Source organism: Staurois parvus, unplaced genomic scaffold (genome assembly GCF_062004578.1).
Source record: "Staurois parvus isolate SC_StPar_1 unplaced genomic scaffold, SC_StPar_1.0 ptg000047l, whole genome shotgun sequence".
NCBI classification, from domain to species: domain Eukaryota; kingdom Metazoa; phylum Chordata; class Amphibia; order Anura; family Ranidae; genus Staurois; species Staurois parvus.
In genome coordinates, this window is record NW_028317843.1 from 3,443,777 (window position 1) to 3,462,629 (window position 18,853).

At 40.4% G+C, this 18,853-nt stretch overlaps 1 protein-coding gene across 1 annotated transcript in view; it reads right to left on the reverse strand.

The window, feature by feature from the left end:
• Positions 1-18,853, reverse strand: part of LOC149470393 (fibrocystin-L-like) — a 221,387-nt gene that overhangs the window by 41,114 nt on the left and 161,420 nt on the right. Inside the window, exons 55-61 of the mRNA XM_089664462.1 lie at positions 12,068-12,197; positions 11,836-11,954; positions 10,510-10,639; positions 8,489-8,662; positions 8,272-8,375; positions 4,345-4,471; positions 1,284-1,405 (exon numbers count right to left, since the gene is read on the reverse strand). Coding sequence (XP_089520588.1) covers positions 1,284-1,405; positions 4,345-4,471; positions 8,272-8,375; positions 8,489-8,662; positions 10,510-10,639; positions 11,836-11,954; positions 12,068-12,197 — 906 coding nt within the window. The remainder of the gene's footprint in view (positions 1-1,283; positions 1,406-4,344; positions 4,472-8,271; positions 8,376-8,488; positions 8,663-10,509; positions 10,640-11,835; positions 11,955-12,067; positions 12,198-18,853) is intronic.

The following is an 18,853-nucleotide window of genomic DNA, read 5'->3' on the forward strand; positions in this document are numbered from 1 at the left end:
GTGGGCAAGGTGTTCTGACTGTCAGTGTGGTTCACTTGTTGCTGCATTTCGGGGACGAGCCCCTTTCCACAGAGCAAGTGACTAGCCCTGAGGAAAGGGACTCGTCCCCACTGCTGTGGGCATATTAAGCTTTATAAACATGCTATGTCTGTGATTATGTTTTAGTCTTTTTGACTTTTTAAATAAACCTTGGATAATGGACTAGGTGTTTGCACCACCTGTTTGCTCTTTTTCCATAATGGTAGTTATATTAGGCAGTTTGACTGTTGTGTTTAACTCTAATTGGCTGTTATGGCTAAAAAGGGGTTGTTGTGGCAAATAACAATTGTTTAAGATTAGAGATTTTGAGCTTTATACTTTCATGAAGTATTGCTGGGATTAGATACAAATATGGTATTTTTTTTGATAATCTAAGCTCATTTTCTGGCCTTATATTTAATCATATAATGTAAAAGCACTGGCGCGTAAAGCTCAGCAACAAATCAGAAATAGCTCTAACAGTTTGCCCACTCAAGTTCCAATTAGTTGTGCTGGGTAATTGCACATTATAGCTCTTCGCATTGTGTTTATAGGGCCGGTTCACACTACAAAAAATTCCTCTCTAAAGGCTTGTTTACACCTGCGGTGAACTGCTTTTCATAAAGCTGTGCAGGCATGTCTGATAAGCATTCAGGCAATACTGTCATTTCCTAAGTGCCTGTTTTCCTTTGAGCTGCCTGAATGGCAATACTGCACCAACAAGCCTAGCATTTAGCTCATGGTTACAGTACAGCCCCATTAACTAGGATATGTCTCATTCAGTGCCAGAACTGCCCACTGAACATGGTGAAAGGATCATTTTTGCCACACCATGAATCTTTGTGAACATGATATTTGAACCCCCCTATCTGGCTGAATTGGCAGCTTAAAGGGGGTTGATTGGCTCAGCTGCCTATTTTTACCCCCCCCCCCCCCCCAATGCAAATGCAAGTGTAAACTGAGCCTTAGACAGCTCTCATGGCAGCAAATGTCCCCAATGGAAATGTGCCTCTCTATTCCTTTTCTGGTGGAGACTCACAATTTTGGATTTGCCTTCACTTTCATTCCTGGTGAAAGTGGTGGTAGAGACAGCAATAAAAAAAACCTGACAGTGGTTCCCACTCCTTGCCACTCTGTACACATCTAAAAAAAAATGTTGCCTTTAGTTTTAATTGATACTGATCCATGTTATATTATTGTGTAGCTATTCACAAAGAACCATACAGACAATGAGCAAATAAATCAGTACAACACACAATACCAACCGCTATTCCTGCATGCCACAGGGTGTTAGAGACCTCCATTCTGCCTTGATATGTACCAGGCCAGACAGAAAGGGTCACAAGATTTCCTCTCACATTTATCCGATTTCCCATCACTCTAATTCCTGCATTAAATAAACAAAATAAAAAAGGTTGGCTATTTTACTTTATGTAATTTCCTGTTATTAGTCACATGTTGGCACTGTGCATTAATGAGCAGCCTGTTCCTGTAAATTCTGGGGCAAGGAACAACTTTTGGTATAAGAGGAAAATATAGTTCTTTATCATTGTTTTACAGATGTCTGTAATAACCCCTAGGATAGTGGTTAAAAAACTGCTGGCCTTTGCTAGTCTTTATGCAGCCCTTGGGACACTATTCCTCCCAATGGTATAACACACTATTTCTCCCACCTGTACCAACAGTGGAACATAATTCCTGACACTAACAGCAAATATGGGGCACTATTCCTATCCCTGATAGCAATGAAGGGGCACTATTCATCCCACTGTTACCAATGATGGGGCACTATGCATCCCACTGATACCAATGAAGGGGCACTATTCATCCCACTGATACCAATGAAGGGGCACGATTCATCCCACTGTTACCAATGATGCGGCACTGTTCATCCCACTGCTACCAATGATGGGCACTATTCATTCCACTATTACTAATGATGGGGCACTATTCCCCCCCCTGATACCAATGATGGGGCACTATTCATCCCACTGCTACCAATGATGGGCACTATTCCTCCCACTGATACCAATGATGGGCACTATTCATCCCACTGCTACCAATAAAGAGGCACTATTCATCCCACTGATACCAATAATAGAGCTCTATTTTTCCCACTGATACCAATGGTGGGACACTATTTTTTCCACTGATACCAATGATGGAGCTCTATTTTTCCCACTGATACCAATGATGGGGCACTAGTCATCCCACTGATACCAATGAAGAGGCAATATTCATCCCACTGATACCAATGATGGGGCACTATTCCTCCCACTGATACCAATGATGGGGCACTAGTCATCCCACTGATACCAATGATGGGGCACTATTTCTCCTCCAACTGACCACAGGAACTATGTAATTTTCTTTACTCCCACTTACCACCAAACCTGAGGCATTTAAGGAACCATGAAAACCAAATGGGACTTTACTGGTACAGAAAGTGGACAACATCATATTATTGTATAAAACATGTTTATTGAAACATATTCAAAAATGTATCATAAAAACTGTATTTTGGCTAATCAGCCAAATTAGAAGACAAAAAAGTCCAGTATCCTAGATGTCAACATCAGTGGTAATAAAGGGTAGCAGCATCCACATAGCGGTTAAAAAGGTCCCAGATGAATATCCGCCCATACGGCTGTGCACCAGCAGGGAAGGACGTATGTACAGAGTGGTTGCTGCCACATCGTGTATTGAAGGAGTCACACACTGATGATCCTGGTGATTGATACTGAAGAATTTTTGGAAAACTATCTAGTGATATTGCTGTCTTTTGGGTGGACATTTTCTATCTTCTCCTTGATCTGGGCTTATCAGATTGCCCCGGAGAGAGGGTGCATAGGAGATATCACAGATATTTACATTGGCATGTGGATATTTTCAGTGTGTGTTTCCTCTATCAGTGAATCATTTAATGGCCTCATTATATGCGGAATGAGGGGATTCATCCGTATGGTCGGATGTTCATCTGGGACCTTTTTAACCGCTATGTGGATGCTGCTACCCTTTATTACCACTCATGTTGACATCTAGGATACTGGACTTTTTTGTCTTCAATTCCTGTGGGGTCCTGAGGAAGCTAACAAGCGAAACGCGTCAACCTCTGGAGTACTTTGATGTCATGATATACAGTGCTGTGATATATTGAGCTGATTAGCCAAAATACTGTTTTTCTGGTACATTTTTGGAAGATGTGTTTCAATAAACATGTTTTATATAATAATATGACGTTGTCCACTTTCTGTACCAGTAAAGTCCCATATGGTTCCTTATATGATAGATGAGGGATTAGGTACGTTTGCAGTCTGGCTTATATAAACCTGAGGCATTGTTTACTCCCACTTATGCTGGGACATATTCTACTCCCACTGGTCACAGTCCAGCCCCTCTAAAGTCTGAAGGACAGTACACTGGCTCTAGAATATAATATAAGAGATAGCAGAGCATTCTGATAAAAGACACAATAGTAACAATTTTTTTTTAAATTCATAATTTGTTAAGGATAAAGTTTCAGTATGGCAATTTTTACATAGTTATAATGGTCCAGTTTGGACCAATGTAAGTAAGTACGTTCCATACTTAGACGCTTGTAGAAGCTAAAAATTATTGCAGTATGCATTGCTACTACAATGTCTGTCACCACCCCACCTCTCCACCTCATCTGTCAGTGAATTCTTAGCATTCATTGGATTTAAATGCATAACGTTCTTTGAATGGTGCCCATGCCAAGAGAGCAACCTCCACAATTGTCCACAATACAGCAAAGCAGTCACTTGGCACAGGACTGAGAAGCTAGTGGAGATTACTGGAGTAACGGTGCCTACTAGAGTAATTTCCAGCTTCCATGGGGATTCCACAGGTATGGCACACACATACTTACCTGAAGCCCGCTGTCAGCTGACGTCACAGTACTGGTCCATATGGTCAGGTCCACCCAGAAGCCTGGACTGGCACCTGGCTCAGCCTCTCAGTAATCCACCGAGAGCCTGAGCCAGCCCCTCCTGCCCCCTCCACAGCCCAGTGTTCATTGAGCATTGTGGGGGGGGGGGCAGAACAGAGAAACGGAGACTAATAGTCAGGGCTCTCTGCTCAGAGCAGAGGGGAAACCTGAGTGATCAGCGGTGTTTGATTGCTCATTTCTCACTACAGAGCCAGCGTAGGACAGATGTAGCATCTAATTAATGCTGCATCCACCTAGGTAAGTATAATTTTCTTTTTCTTTCAGAAAGACATACTTCTCTTTTAACTATTTTTAATGCCAATCTATGCTGACTTTTTAAACATTTTGTTTTTTTGTAATAATAATTCAGAGTTTACCTTCTCCGACAGTGAAATAAATAACATTATCATCGATGTTAAGTCCATTTGTGTAGAAAACTCCAATTGCTGGGGAGAATCCATTATGGAAGGCACATCCTTTGACATAGGATTCATTGGATAATACCTAAAAAACAAAAGACTTGGCTTGTACAATAGCTAAAGTGGGTTTTTTTAACAATAATTTTCTTATCAAGATATTATAAATAATTTTTGTCAGCCTTCAGAGACATATAAAGTAGAAGGCAAATTCAAGAATGTGAATTCATTATTTTTCCATAATGCATGCTTGGAGCAGACTTCCATCAGTGGTAATAGTCAATTTAAACATACTTAGGATAATCAGAGATATAATGTTTTATTTCTGTCCTTCTGGCATGTCAACTCCATTCCCAGAATAAGTTGCTTGTCCGCTTTATGTTAAAGTTGAAATTTAGAAGTTTTTTTAGAAGTTTTTTTTTTTAAACCATGTACATTACTTGCATGAATGGTGAGAGTCCCATGTGCTAATGGCTGCTCACTTCTTGAAATCTTCCATACTCTGCCCCCAGATACCCCCACAGCTGTGATCTTTTGGTGTTGTGGGGATTAATATGGCTCCACCTAACACAAGTAGATGTCAAAAGTGCTATGTCCACCCTTTCTGTCCCCCTCCTCCACTCATAGAAGCTATACTGTAGCTTCCAGCAAAGGAAAATAAATGGAGGATGGGCAGATAAATGCAAGTCCCACCTCTTCCATTCATAGAATGTTTTTCATTACAGAAACTGATAGTACAGCTTCTATGAATGGAGTAAGGGATAGAAAGAGTAGGCATATTCAACACATTTGACAAATGTCGGTGACAGGTGGAGTTGCTTATATTAATCCCTGCAGCACCAGAAGATAACAGCTGTGGGGCTATCCGGGGGTCAGATGATGGAAGATTTCAAGGACAGAACAGCCACCAACACACAAGACATTCACTATTCATGTAAATACTGTCCGTAGTGCTGATTTAAACAAATAAATAAATCATTAAAGTTCAGCATTAACCTGTCTAGTTATACCTTTGTGTTGGTCTCCAAGAACTGCTCCATTGGAGCTATAGTTTCATTGCACTGCACTGAGCCAGCTAACACATCCAAAACAGCTGTATGCAGTTTGAAATAAATAGTTCTATAATAGTAGACTGTATTTGTAATATATACCAGTGGTCCTAGATGTACAGTTGGTAAAAGAACATGAAGGAATGATTTGCATGGAAATGAAAGCAAGACATGCAGATACCCGCTATGTTAAAAGGCTCTGTTGCAATTTACACTGGGTTAGTGGATGGCTCCATGGAACTTAAAGGGGTTCTCCAGCTTCCTGTAAAAAAATATTCAGTTTTGTAGCTGCTGACTTTTAAAAAACAGCCCCACACCTGCCCCACGATCCAGTGTTGTCCTCATCCCACCCATTCTTTCTAGCGGTGTCCTTTCCCAAGCACCGGTATCTCAACTGTGGGCACCCTGCTGTGACAGCTTTCGGCACTACTTGCGCATGCGCAAGTAGTGCTGTGCATTGTGAATAGTCCAGCAGTCTTCTGGGACCTGAAATGTGGCCTAGAAGACTGCTGGAGGGAGGAGGGAAGGAGAACTTCCGCTTCCAATCGCCTAGGCGATTGGAGTGGGAGTAGGTACCTGTCAAAACCGGGTACCCACTCCACCATGCCTCCCAAAAGCTCCCGTTTCTTTACCAGAAGCAGGCCTTAAAGCAGAACTTCCCCTTTTGGGTGGAGTTTCAATTTACCCTATAAAAGTAAGACAGATCTCAGCAATGCAGATTTTATGTAGATGTGTGAGAAATAACATCATGATCAAAGATTAAAGATCAGAAATTAAAACAGAAGAAACAGAAACAGAAGAGACCCTAGTTTGCTGTAGACAGGAAGTGAGGGGAACGCAGGCAGATATACATCTCTATAAAAGAGTAAAAAACCCAACTGTTAAATGGGGAAACGTAAATCTGCATTGTGACATAAATGTCAGGCCAAAACGGGATTCTTTTTACATTAGTTTGGGATTATCCTAAAGTGAGGCCTCTTTGGTCTAAGGTCACCAAATTTATAGCGGACACATTTGATCTGCCAAATGTGTGTAGTCCTCTGGTGTGCCATTTGGGAATATTGGAGGACTAAACTATGGATAATGTTACAATATTCATTTTGAGGCTCCTGTTTTTCTATGTGGGGAAATTGATAGCATTGAAATGGGTAACTATTGATACTCTTGGCCAGGAGACATGAAAACGACTGGTTAATTTGGACATCCCTCTATATGAGATAGCATATGAGGCTAGGGGATGCCCCCAAAAATTTCAGAAAATCTGGTATAGGTGGGTGGATTCATCTGACACAACAGCAAAAAGTCCATAAAGAAATACTGTATTGTTTTGATGTATAATTTTGGGTAGGAGGGAGACTGCAGGGGCCTGATTGGCCTTTTTGGTTTGTTTTCTTTCCAACATGGGGTATTGCTGGGTTATGATATTGTTACTGAAGCATGGATCAGGATTGGATTTGGTACACTCCAGAGTGTTATTGCATTGTTCTGTTTTCTGTTTTTAGTTTCCATTTTTGGATTTTTAAAAAAGAAAAATATATGAAAATATAGAAATCCTATGTGTAACGGTGACAACTGAGTTTTTGTAGTTTTGCCCCCTTTTTTTGGGGGGAAGGGGAAATATGATGGAAATGTGGTATGCGCTATGTCTAAAAATGGGGGTTAATATTGAATTGTAACCCTATTGTGTAATGTTTATTGTACGCATTGAATTATTATTATAATGTACGCATGGTAATAAAAAACGTTTAAAGAAAAAAAAAACTATTTTAATTCTTACCCACTTCATCTAAAGTTAGAAAAATATTTTTGGTTTGGCATACAACTTAAAGCAAACCTGTATGGAGACAAATATGTAGGAAGCCATTGGTGACCTCCTTCTGAAAATTCTAGTCAGAACTGTTACACATCAATGGCTTAGAAAGTACTGGTTTAATAAATGTGGCAATCGGGTGACTGCTATTTAAAGCTCAAGTTTGGTTAAAGTAGAACTAAAGGCAAAACCTTTTTCATTTTGGACAGAGTAAGGGAGGGTTATAGCCCGTCAGTTTCTTTTTCCATCTGTGCCCCATTGGGAAGATTTGCCTTCACTTTCTGCCCCAAAGCCAAACAGGAAATGGGAGGAAATCCCTTCAAAGTGAAAAAAATCCCTGGTTGTCACCAGGGTCATCCGACTTAGTATCCCCATTGGAAGATTTCCCCTCTATTGCTGTTCTGGTAACAACCCAAAATTTGGGATTTTCTTTTACTTTTACTGATAATGATAAACATGACATATAGAATGAGTGATGCTCTATAATGGGGACATAGGCAGCAATAAAAACCTAATCCCTCTCCACTCCACATAAATATTAAGTTTTGTCTTCATGTGTAACAATAAAGAACACTGAAGAAGATCCCAACAAGCACCCATCTCTTTCTGTCCTTTCCTCCTTCAAGTCCTTGCATTGTTTTCACAAAATGTAACATGTTCTCTAAATGGGGGAGAGGATTCTGGCATTCATCCACCGTTCCCCCATAACAGAATGCGTTACATTCTGTTAAAAAAACCTACAGTGACCTTTGTCAATGGAGGAGATGGCAGAAAGGAGTGGGCACTCATTGGGGCCTACTTCAATGTACTGTAATGTTAGACCGGAGGGTTTTAATTCCCGCAGCTCTGGAAGTTCAGTACTGTGAAGAGGACCATCAGCCTGTAGGACAAGTGACATACTTCATTACAGGTAGATTTTGTTGACTGCAGCTGTAGCAAAAGAGAAAAAAAACCCCCTTAAATTCAACTTTAAGATAGTACTATAGGTCATAGAGTAGATATGTTTAGAGACATCTGTAAGACACTTACCTCTCCAAGGTTGAGGAAAGCCAAAGAATAGCGAGGGTCAATGGGGTCTCTGTAACCTTCTTGACCACTGTGGTCGAATTCCACATTCTCTATTCTTGCACTTCCTTCAAGTAAAATAAAAACATGAAAGTCATACATTTATAACAGTTGCCTTTTTTGTGGTGGGAGATTGGCAGGTGTAGGTTGAAAATATATCAAAGAATGGTATTCAGCATACCAGTATAGACGATCCCACTGACTGAAAATGTGCTGACAAGAACACGAGCTCCAAATGATTCTTTGTACCAGCCTGGGTAATCCTCTCCAATGATCTTGATGTTTCTAGTGAGCAGAGCCACATCTGCTGCCAGAGTGTAAGTCAGGTTTGTGTTGGGTACTTGATAAGTGTTTGCTGCGTGAGAAAATACATGGACTATTAATATCCTAAAACACACAAACATGATTGTAGTAGCCAAGACTAGAATATTTATTGTTGCATTCATCTACAATGCGTATATAGTACCAACATATTCTTAAAAGCTTTTACAGAGCGCATAAAGGGGTTGACATTGGTCCTTAGTACTGATGGGAGAGAAGGCACTGGAGGAGGGAACACCAAAAGAAAGCATGTGGTCTTTGTGTTTCCGGTAATGGAACATTAGAAGTAAATGTGTACTGAAAATTGAAATTTGGTAAAAACCACTGAATGGAGGTAATGCTTTAGTCCAATATCTTCAGTCATTACTCACTTTGTGGTTCATTACCAATATAGAAATCATGGGCAGGGCACAGGAAATTAATGGGAAATTTTTGCATGAGAGGCAAACACAATGAACTGGTCTCTTCATGCAAAGGGACAATTTCTTGTAGGCTAAATAATGTGTAGGAAACTGTGCCTTAGTGGTGCAGTGGTTGGTGGCCATGGTGAGATGTGGGCATTGAGTCCCAAGATATCATTTTGAAATGGCACTGGGACAGCAGCTATTTGTCCCAGCACAGTTTTTAAATGGCACTGGGAATCAGCGACTCTGGCTGGTCCATACATGGGTTGAATCTGGAACCACTGGCTGTTAGCTGAGCATTTAATCCAGGAGCTAAAATTACCAGTTCCAGGCCTTCGAATTCATAGAAGTGCTTTAACAGATCATTTACTAAAACTGGTGCACACAAAATCTGGTACAGTTGTGCATGGTAACCAATCAGCTTCTAGGTTTTATTGGCAAAGCTTAATTGAACAATGGAAGCTGATTGTTTACTATGCACAGCTGCATCAGATTCTGTGTGCACCAGTTTTAATAAATCTCCACCCATGCTTCCATGTTGTATGTACATCAGGAGTATAGTGATGTCACATATGCAGGCATAAATCAGTATGTGGAAACAATAGCATGCATCCAACAAGAGCGCAAGACCAAAAGAACAGTAAAGGCAAGAAACTTTGAGATCAAGACGTAAAAAGCATATCCAAGCTGTTCTCATAAAATGTTTCCATTATTTATTTACAGCATTGAAAACAACAGCAGTGCCTTTCAATCTACCTGGGTCTTGATTGTGCTGAAAAGAGTTCTCCTGTTTTTAATGTTGAATATCAATAAATGAGAACTTTCTTGAGAATACCTTGGATATTCTAAAAGCTTCATCATGTGCTGGGAACAAAATAAAAGCCTAAGGAATATGCCGTCCACATTAGATGTATTTGGATCATCTGTTAGGATAAGCTGTATTTTTCAATGATTGTTTGAGGTTTAGCGCTGCACTTTTGCAGTGTAATAAACAGGAATAATATGAATAAGAATGTCTCCTGCACATAAGTGTGGAGGACCAAAGGCAGTGACCCTGATAGAGCTCAAATGAGTGTGTATATCTGGATGTCCCATGGATAGACCAAGCCTTGCTGGATCCTGACATCTAGATGAGAGCCATCCCAAGGCCAAATTACAGCTGATACGTTTCGAGGGCAACCATCTTCTTGGGATGGCTCTCATCTAGACGTCAAGAAGGAAAAGGGTTACCCTCAAAACACGTCAGACATAATTTGGCACTGGGATGGCTCTCATCTAGACATCAGGGTCCACTGGCTCCCATCGGTCATTGCACCAAGTGGCTGTCATTTGTTATGTGAATTGTTATGTTTGTCAATGTTTGTGAGTATGTTTTTATCTATACTACAATAAATCTTTTTGGGATAATACACTAGGCCAGTGCACTCTTGCTTTGTATTTTTGCAGTGTAATAAACAGGCTTTCTCACACGTCCTACCTGTGTGGTTGAATGTGAGAGAGACATTTAAAGTGAGGTTTCTCTGGTCAGGTGACACAGCAATAATCCTCCTGGTTTCTGTCTGCCAGGCATTGTAACTGGTGGTGGTTATAAGGATATCCTCACCAACCTGATAAAAAAAAAATGTGTAGATAAAATTTCATTCATATGAACAGTGCTAATAATTATGAATGTGGCTAAAAAGACTTAAAGCTGTAAATGGAATAATCAGTATACCAATTAATAAAACACCAGACCCTGTTCTAAGCTATTGCCCACTTACAGGCTTTCACATATTGTATGTACCTTCTTTTGGTGAGAGCCCAGCATCTGGGTCCATTCACAAGTCAATCCATGAACACAGGTTAGCCATTGCTTTAAATGGGCCTACTTCATATATTTGAGTTGTGACAAAAAGAATTGCAGAAAAAGTTTTTGTTGTGGTGCAGCAGCAAGGGGGCCCATACAAGTCATGTTACATTGTGTTTTTAACATATGACAGCATGCACTGAAAACACAACAAAATATCACAATGCAATCACATGGTTGGGAGCCAGCCCAAAAAAAGGTCCATTTACAGATATTCTTCTGAACACATGTGAATACTCATGAAAAACTGTACCAGAGATTTAAGGTTTGTCCCTTGAAAAGTTTCAGTACGGACCAACTTTATCATGAAATTACCCTTGAAGACTCTTACAACAAAGCATTCTGGACAATTACAATATGTATTTGCAATCAATGCTGCAAATATGAGAAGTTTTTTTTTTAATGCTGTAAGAAACTTCTGAAAGTTGCACTTTTTTTTCCCCATCCTTATTTCCCTACACAACAGAAGATGTCATCCTGGAAAGGAGGAAGAGAAGCACAGCAGGTTCACCTTATATTTAAAAGTGCGGCCAAGCAAAGGAAGAAAGCCGCTGTTTTTTTGTAGTATTCTAATACAGTATCTCTCAGCAGCTAACTGGCTTTAAACACTGAACTGTAAAGCTGTCTGTGTCCCCATTAGGGAGATTCACCCTATCTCTATGTCCTGTTTACCATTACTGCTGAAAGTAAAAATGAATTAAACCCAATATTTTGGATTGTCTCCAGAACAATAGAGGGAAAATCTAATGGGAAGACTAGTTCTGGTGACAACCAGGGATTTATTCACTTTGAAGGGATTTCCTCTCACTTCCTGTTTTGACTATGGAGCAGAATGTGAAGGGATATCTCCTGATGGGACACATATACCAAAAATAAAATTGAGTCATAACCCTCCCTTACTTTATGCAAACTGTTCTACTTTAAATGTCAGCCTTGCCAATGATCATTCAGACATACCTTCCAGTCCACAGGATCTGCTAGGATAATGTACTGTGATCCAGCTGGTGCTGTATTTCCCAGCTTAGTCCTATATACAGCACGTGGAAGTCCATGAAGATCAAGTTCTCCAAATACACCTACAAAAGAAAAATAATTTCAACATTTGTTGACATGTTGCATCTTGAAAAACTAGTCAGTATGTGAAATCGAAAATTATTCAACGATATAGTAGTTATCATTCTGTAGTTACCTAGAACTTTTGATCCCTGATTTGGTCCATTTGGCAATGGGAATTCTGGAGTTGAATGGCTTCCTCTTAATACAATATGTAGTTCTCCCTGGAATGGATCAGTCTCTGTTCCTGCTAATAACTTTCCACCCTGAAAAAAGCCATCAAAACATATATGATAACTTAACTCCCTAAAATATCAGAATTGTCAAGGGTTAGTCCAGATATAAGTAAATTAGTAGATTAGTTATTTAGTGAAGCGACATCTCCCCATTCAAACATTTCAGGGCTTATTGAAATTGTATACTTGAAGGAGTAAAACATCTGACCAGCTCACACTCATAATAATCCCCTAGCAAGTCATAAAAGGCCATATTATCACAAGTGTTGCTCAACAAATGGGGCATCATTTGCTATTATCAGAATATTTATGCCCAACATTACTTCTCCTACAGCCTCATACTGTATAAAATAAAAACATGAAAAATACAAAAGGGAAAGTATTCTATAATGTTAAACGTATGAAGACAGCTGATCATCACACATACATGAATTTTTTGACATCCTATTCCAAAACCACGGTGTCACGCTTATCCCTAACGCAGGTGGTCAGACACTATAGCTGGCTTCTGTGTTCTTTACCTATAGCAGCCCCCTTTCCCATAAATCAAGCAGGCCTACTGGTATTTGGTTGCTCCCAGGACATATACACAATGAACTGAGAACATAAAACAGGTATGTGCGGTTGGCACACAGGCAAAGTGGTTCAATGACAATCCAGGTACGGCAGGCAAGCTTCAGAGTTTTCAGGGTCCAGTACATAGTCAAAAGGCAGGAAGAGTTCAGAGAATAGTAGATATCCAATCCAAGGTCATAAACTGGGAATACAAACAGCAGAGCAGGACAGACAGGCAGGGAACTTGAGTATGTAATACACACACTATCACAAGCATGAGACTGCAGGCTTGGCTGGCTTAAGTCAGGTTTGGTTTCTACCCAGAGACTTGCAGGTGAACAGACAGAGAGAATGTATCACAGTCAAAACCAGCATGCTTGAATGAGACCAGGCTGTGGTGGATCAGGAGCACTAGATGCTCCTGACACATGGGCATTAATATAGAGTTGCTCTATCCCACCCCAACCCTCTTTTGCTGCTATAACAGCATCCACCTATTTCAGAAAGCTTTTCAGAGAATTTTGTAATGTGTCTGCCGGAATTTGTGCCCACTCAGCCTAAAAAGCACTTGTAGGGTCGGGCAGTGAATTTTACTGAAAAGAACTGGCTTGGCTTAATATCCTGAAGGTGTCCAAAGGGGTTGAGATCAGTTATGTTGTAGGCTCTGAGTTCCTCCACACCAAGCTCACCAAACCATATCTTTAAAGATTTGGCATTGTGCTAAGGGACACAGTCATGCTAGATCAAACAAGGGCCTTCCCCAAACTGTTGCTACATGGTTAGATGATACAGTTTTCTGAATTGTCCTGGTTGGTGCCATTATCAGAGGGTCATCTTCTTAAAGAGACCTCTCCTAGAGGGTGAAATGATGTGCCCTGGTTCATTCCACTAAGCTCATTTGCTGCTTATAACTTGTGCAGCCATATGTTTGGGATAGTGCATTGGATTGGTGGTGGTGGTGGTGTACACTGTGGATTTTTAAACAAATGTCTTTATTTGTATAATATGGTAAATATTACACTATATGTAAGCTAGATTGTAAGCTCTAACGAGCAGGGCCCTCTGTTTCCTCTTGTACCTGTTGTGGGCTTTTGAATCATGTCTCAAGAATATGACTTTTATCAAGACATAATATTATATGGCAAACAGCTCAGCAATAGCCGGATGCTAAGAGTTAATTTTGTCTTGGTTGAACCATCTAGCTAGAGAAATGTAATGGGTAAAGGGATTGTTTTTCTTTCCTCCTAGAGACAATACTATTTTAAAGTTCTCAGGTGATCAAACACCATTATTCAGACTTCAATAAGCAGGTAAACATATACAAGGTCTGGACATGACAATAGAGGAACCAAACTGATTGTCTGAGAGCTTACCCAAACCTTGTAGAGTGTGATGAACCAACAGACCTCTGAAACTATTACTATCTACTATTGTTCACCAAGGGTGAAAGCATTAACAATTGTTTACCATAAGCCCAATACAAGGGCCATGCAAATAGAGAGTTTTTTCCCTACACAGAGAAAAATGTTGATGCTGAAACCAAGGGGTGAAATTCAGGACATTTAAGTTTAAAAGTTCACTGTATATCATTACAAAAATGTATTACAAAAACAGATTATAAATAAGATGTCATAGACTTTAAACACCACTAAATACTCAGCAATGGGAACTATATATCACTAACTTGAGTATTGAGATGATGGGAAGTAAGATGTATTATAAACTAGCATTAGTTACATGTCTTATCAGGAAACAAACAGGATGATACTTCAAGGAGGAATAACCGAATATACACCTATATTCCATGGTCCCTATTTAGAATATCATAGGTATGATCACTGCTATATCTGGAAAGTGCTGTATATTTTATTCCTGAAATTACCTGAAGATTTCACCCAAGGTATGAGTCATCTCAAATGCTCACATTGTTCTGTGATACATGACCGCCACCTGGCGGGCAGGTGAGAAATAGCTTATGTACACACATTTCTCAACCAGCCAATCAGGAAGCCTGGTGGGAAGGTATCTTAGAACAATGGACTAGTGGATATAAAAAGCCCATGTGTTGTAACAGAAAAAAAAAACCTCATGAAAAAGAAGAACCCTCATAAGACCTCCTGGAAAGACCTGACATCTGAAGAAGATCTCTGCTGAAATAACTACTCTTCCATCTTTTCAAACTTCCTAAACTTTAAACCTCTAAACTTATAACTTCCTACATTCTCCCCTATTGAATATCTCACTTGCCTATATATCAGTCTAAAGGCGTTCCACTGCCAGCTAAATCCACGGGAGAGTTGCCTAGTCTGACGTCCGGGTGTGGTGAGATGTTTATTTGATTTGTATTAATTACTTTCTCTGTTGTGTAGAATCATAAAATTACCGTAGTGTATTACAACAATATTGGATAGTTAGATATATGTAGTCAGATACTGTGTTACTGTTAAAAAAATTGTTTATTGCCATATTATAAATTTTTCCATATTTCATAATTTATTGAATATTAATAACCAGAGTATCACATATCAAGGGCTTACTTCTTGCAAGCCTATGGCCACGGCATGCGAGAATATAACCTTTGAGATATTCAAAATTATTAATTATTAATAAATTTAATAAATATCATATAATTTAAAATTGTGATTGATGTAATTAGTTAGAGACCTTATTATTGTGTCTTACATTGGTAGGATATATTTTTGATTGTGTGTACCAATATTCATTTATCACCAGTCTTTTGTGTTTTGTGTTAATATATATATAATTTTTGTACATAAATAAATTTTTATATTTATCTATTATAAGGCAAATTTTGTGTGTATGGTACGAAATCATATTGGCTAAAAGAATTCAAGGTATAATAATAAGTGGTGATCAAATTATCAAGGTGTCCAAATTATTGGTTTACTAAATATTTGCCGTATTTTAACGGCTGGAGGCACTGTAATATTTCATCTAAGGGAAAGGGACACGCCCTTTATAAATAATATATATCCTTACATAAACCACCACAACATAAATTTGGAGGCACTGCTGAGATCCATAGAAATCGTACCATAACACAAAACGCACTGGTGATTGTATATTTGTACACGTTATCAAACATATATTTTGTATCAAAATGGCATCCAGTAATCACGGATCCACCTCTTCCAAGCATAACGAGGAAAATATGGCGGCTCAAGGCATTGAGCAGGAAGTTATGAAGCCAGCCCGGAAAGCTGCCGGTGCTTGGCAGAATTATGTTGAATGTGGAGTAATAGATTATCTCCGCAAGAGATTGAATTTGGGGGATAGCAATAATGAATTTGTGGATGAAGAGAAGGAGCAGGCCATGAATACCTTTGAGGACCTGTTCAACCAAAAGGGCCAGGTTGTTGGGTTTTTAATAGCATTTGCTGGAGCAGAAAGTGATAGAAGCCGTGACAGACTTCTCCTAGAAGCTTGGCCCATGTTATGGTTCATGACCGCTGGAGCTGCCCAGCAGACCAGGACTCTAAGGGAAGAGTTGTCAGAGGCCCGCCTCTTGTTAGAAAGCAAAAATCAGGACATTGAGTCTTTGAAAGGGAAGCTTGGTCATGCCGGTGTTCGTTTAGACGAATCCGAGAAACATTATGATAGATTGGTCGGAGACTTTCGAAGTGCTCAGGACCTATATGAAAGAAACTTTCAGGAATTAAAACAACTTCAAAAGAAGTATCAGGACTTGAAAGATGAGGTGGAGTACTTCAGATCAGAGAGGTTATCTCCTGTCAAAATTAAAGTTCACCCAGGGGATAAGCATGACCAGTCAGAACTTACCTTGATAAAATCTGAGCAGAAAACTCTGGAGGAGCAGATTATAAGGTTGACGGCCCAAATAAATTCTGGAGTCCAAAGACGGACTAACCCAGTCAAGCCAGAGGCTGATGAGCGGAGATACCCGCATCACAGCGAAGTATCTGATAGTGAGTCAGGGTCAGAATATAGGTCACCTCCTAAGCTTTCAAGATACACTCCAGAGCGCTCTGAAGAAAGATATGAGGTTTCATATAGGCAGGAAGGGAAATCCCAGGGGTCATTCAGGAGATATGACACCCCAAAGGTCATTAAGTTCCTGAAGGACACTGTTCCTATGTTTTCTAAGAAAGGGTCCCTTGAAATCACCGAACACATGAAAACATATGAACAGACGTTAGAGATTCTGGGCATTAGAGATGACCACACCAAAATAGAATTGCTGCCATGGGTGTTTGAGGAGAAATACCGGCAATTCTTTGAGACCTTGAGGGCCTATTCCAATCAGTCCTGGAGAGAGGTTAAACATAAGTGCCACATGGAATTTGGGCCTTATAAAACTGTAACCTCTGCCAAGGCTGCGGCCTACAATTTAAAGTGTGGTCCTCACCAAAGCCCTGCAGAATTTCTGGCTGTCCTCAGAAATGCCTATTTCCTGGCTGAAAAGGATCCCAATCCTAACCAGCCAGAATTCAAGACACTATTCTATGAAGCATTACCTGCTTACATAAAATTGGGACTTGCAAAGGATTACAGAAAGGGATGCTCTCTTGATTGGTTGGTGAGAGAGAGTGACTATTTATTCTCGATCCAACAGTCCAGTGAGGGCGGGATAAAAAGAGAACCTAAAAATAGCCCCAAGATAGTAGCAGCCACTACCGTTTCCCCTCCAAATCCAAATGTGCAGGCAGAGAAGAAATCATATGCGGAAGTAGTCCGTGGGGGTAAAACCAATGGTTCCCCTAGATTTGTACCTCAAGCCCAGCAAGTGAAGGAGGTCCATAACTTTGCACCCCAAAACCAGTGGGTGAGAAAGGATAGACAAAAGCCAGGGAACTACGGTAGTGGAAGTGAGAAGAATAAAAAGTATGGTAAGGGCCAGTATAGTGATGAGAATCAAAGGAGGCAATGGTATCCTCAGAGGTTCTATTATCCTCGCCAAAACCAACATGGGAATTTTTATGGGAACCCCAATTTCAACAGGCCCCATAATTACAATAAGAATCCCAATTTTAATAAAAACTCCGACTTCCAAAGATTTCCTCCACGCCAAGAACACCCTCAAGCTCAAAGGGGGGATACAGTACCCCAGGCTCCCTTTAATAACAGGGAGACCCCAAAACCTCAGAGAGAACAATGGCGTCGGGACCAGAGCAGTAGTTCTGACTCTGAGTCTCATTACCAGTCTCGTCCAAAATACAAGCGCAAATATAGGAAAAGGGAGAATCAACAGAATGACTCCTCTGAGCGTATTGGACAAATAGAGGCACAGGTCAGCAAAATGGCTGAACAAATGGACAGGCTTGTCACTCAATTTCCATCCAATCCTTTTTTAGGAGCAGCTCCTGTGACCAACCAAGGGTCACAGAATTAACAGGCAACCAAGCCTTAAACCAACAGGGGAGGACACTGAGTCAAATGACAGGAGATGTGTGCCCCGTCCCTGACACGCCTACTAATAGAGAATCTAGTTCTCAGGCAAAGGGGGACCAGTTGTTGGTTATTAATGATTCTCCTGTTTTTCAGTGTCCATCTATTGCCCCTAATATAGTCGCGGCATCGGAAGTCGTCGGGATTGACAAGCCAGACGGAGCACCAACTTCTAGTTGTGCTTCTGTCTTGAGACAGTCCAAGAATCCCACCAGGGAGGATAAGGGTGATGTGTCCACCACATGCGGTGAGATAAGAGCTAGTCATAGGTTATTGAAGGGCCCACAGATCTTCAACCACACTAATTTCATGTGTGAGCTGACTGAATCTGATGGGAGATATTATGCCACGGTGCAGGTGCAGGATGCCAGTGATCTTTCGATTGTCGGCTTAATAGACACTGGATCCCAAGCAACCATCATGTCACAGGAACATTTTGACAAAGTGGCGAATGTCATGCCCACCAAGCCGAGACTTAAAAGTTTTGACAGCTCATTGATTGGTGTAGGTGGAGACCCGTTACAAGTCATGGGTACCGCCTGGCTTAAACTGAAACTGGGTAATAAGGAACTGAGACACCCCATCATCATTGCTAGCATATCACAGCACCACATGATAATTGGGATGGACTTCCTAAAAAGGCTGAACACCATAGTTGATTGTGTGAACCAAGTCCTGTGGTCACAGGTAAATACCCCAATTAA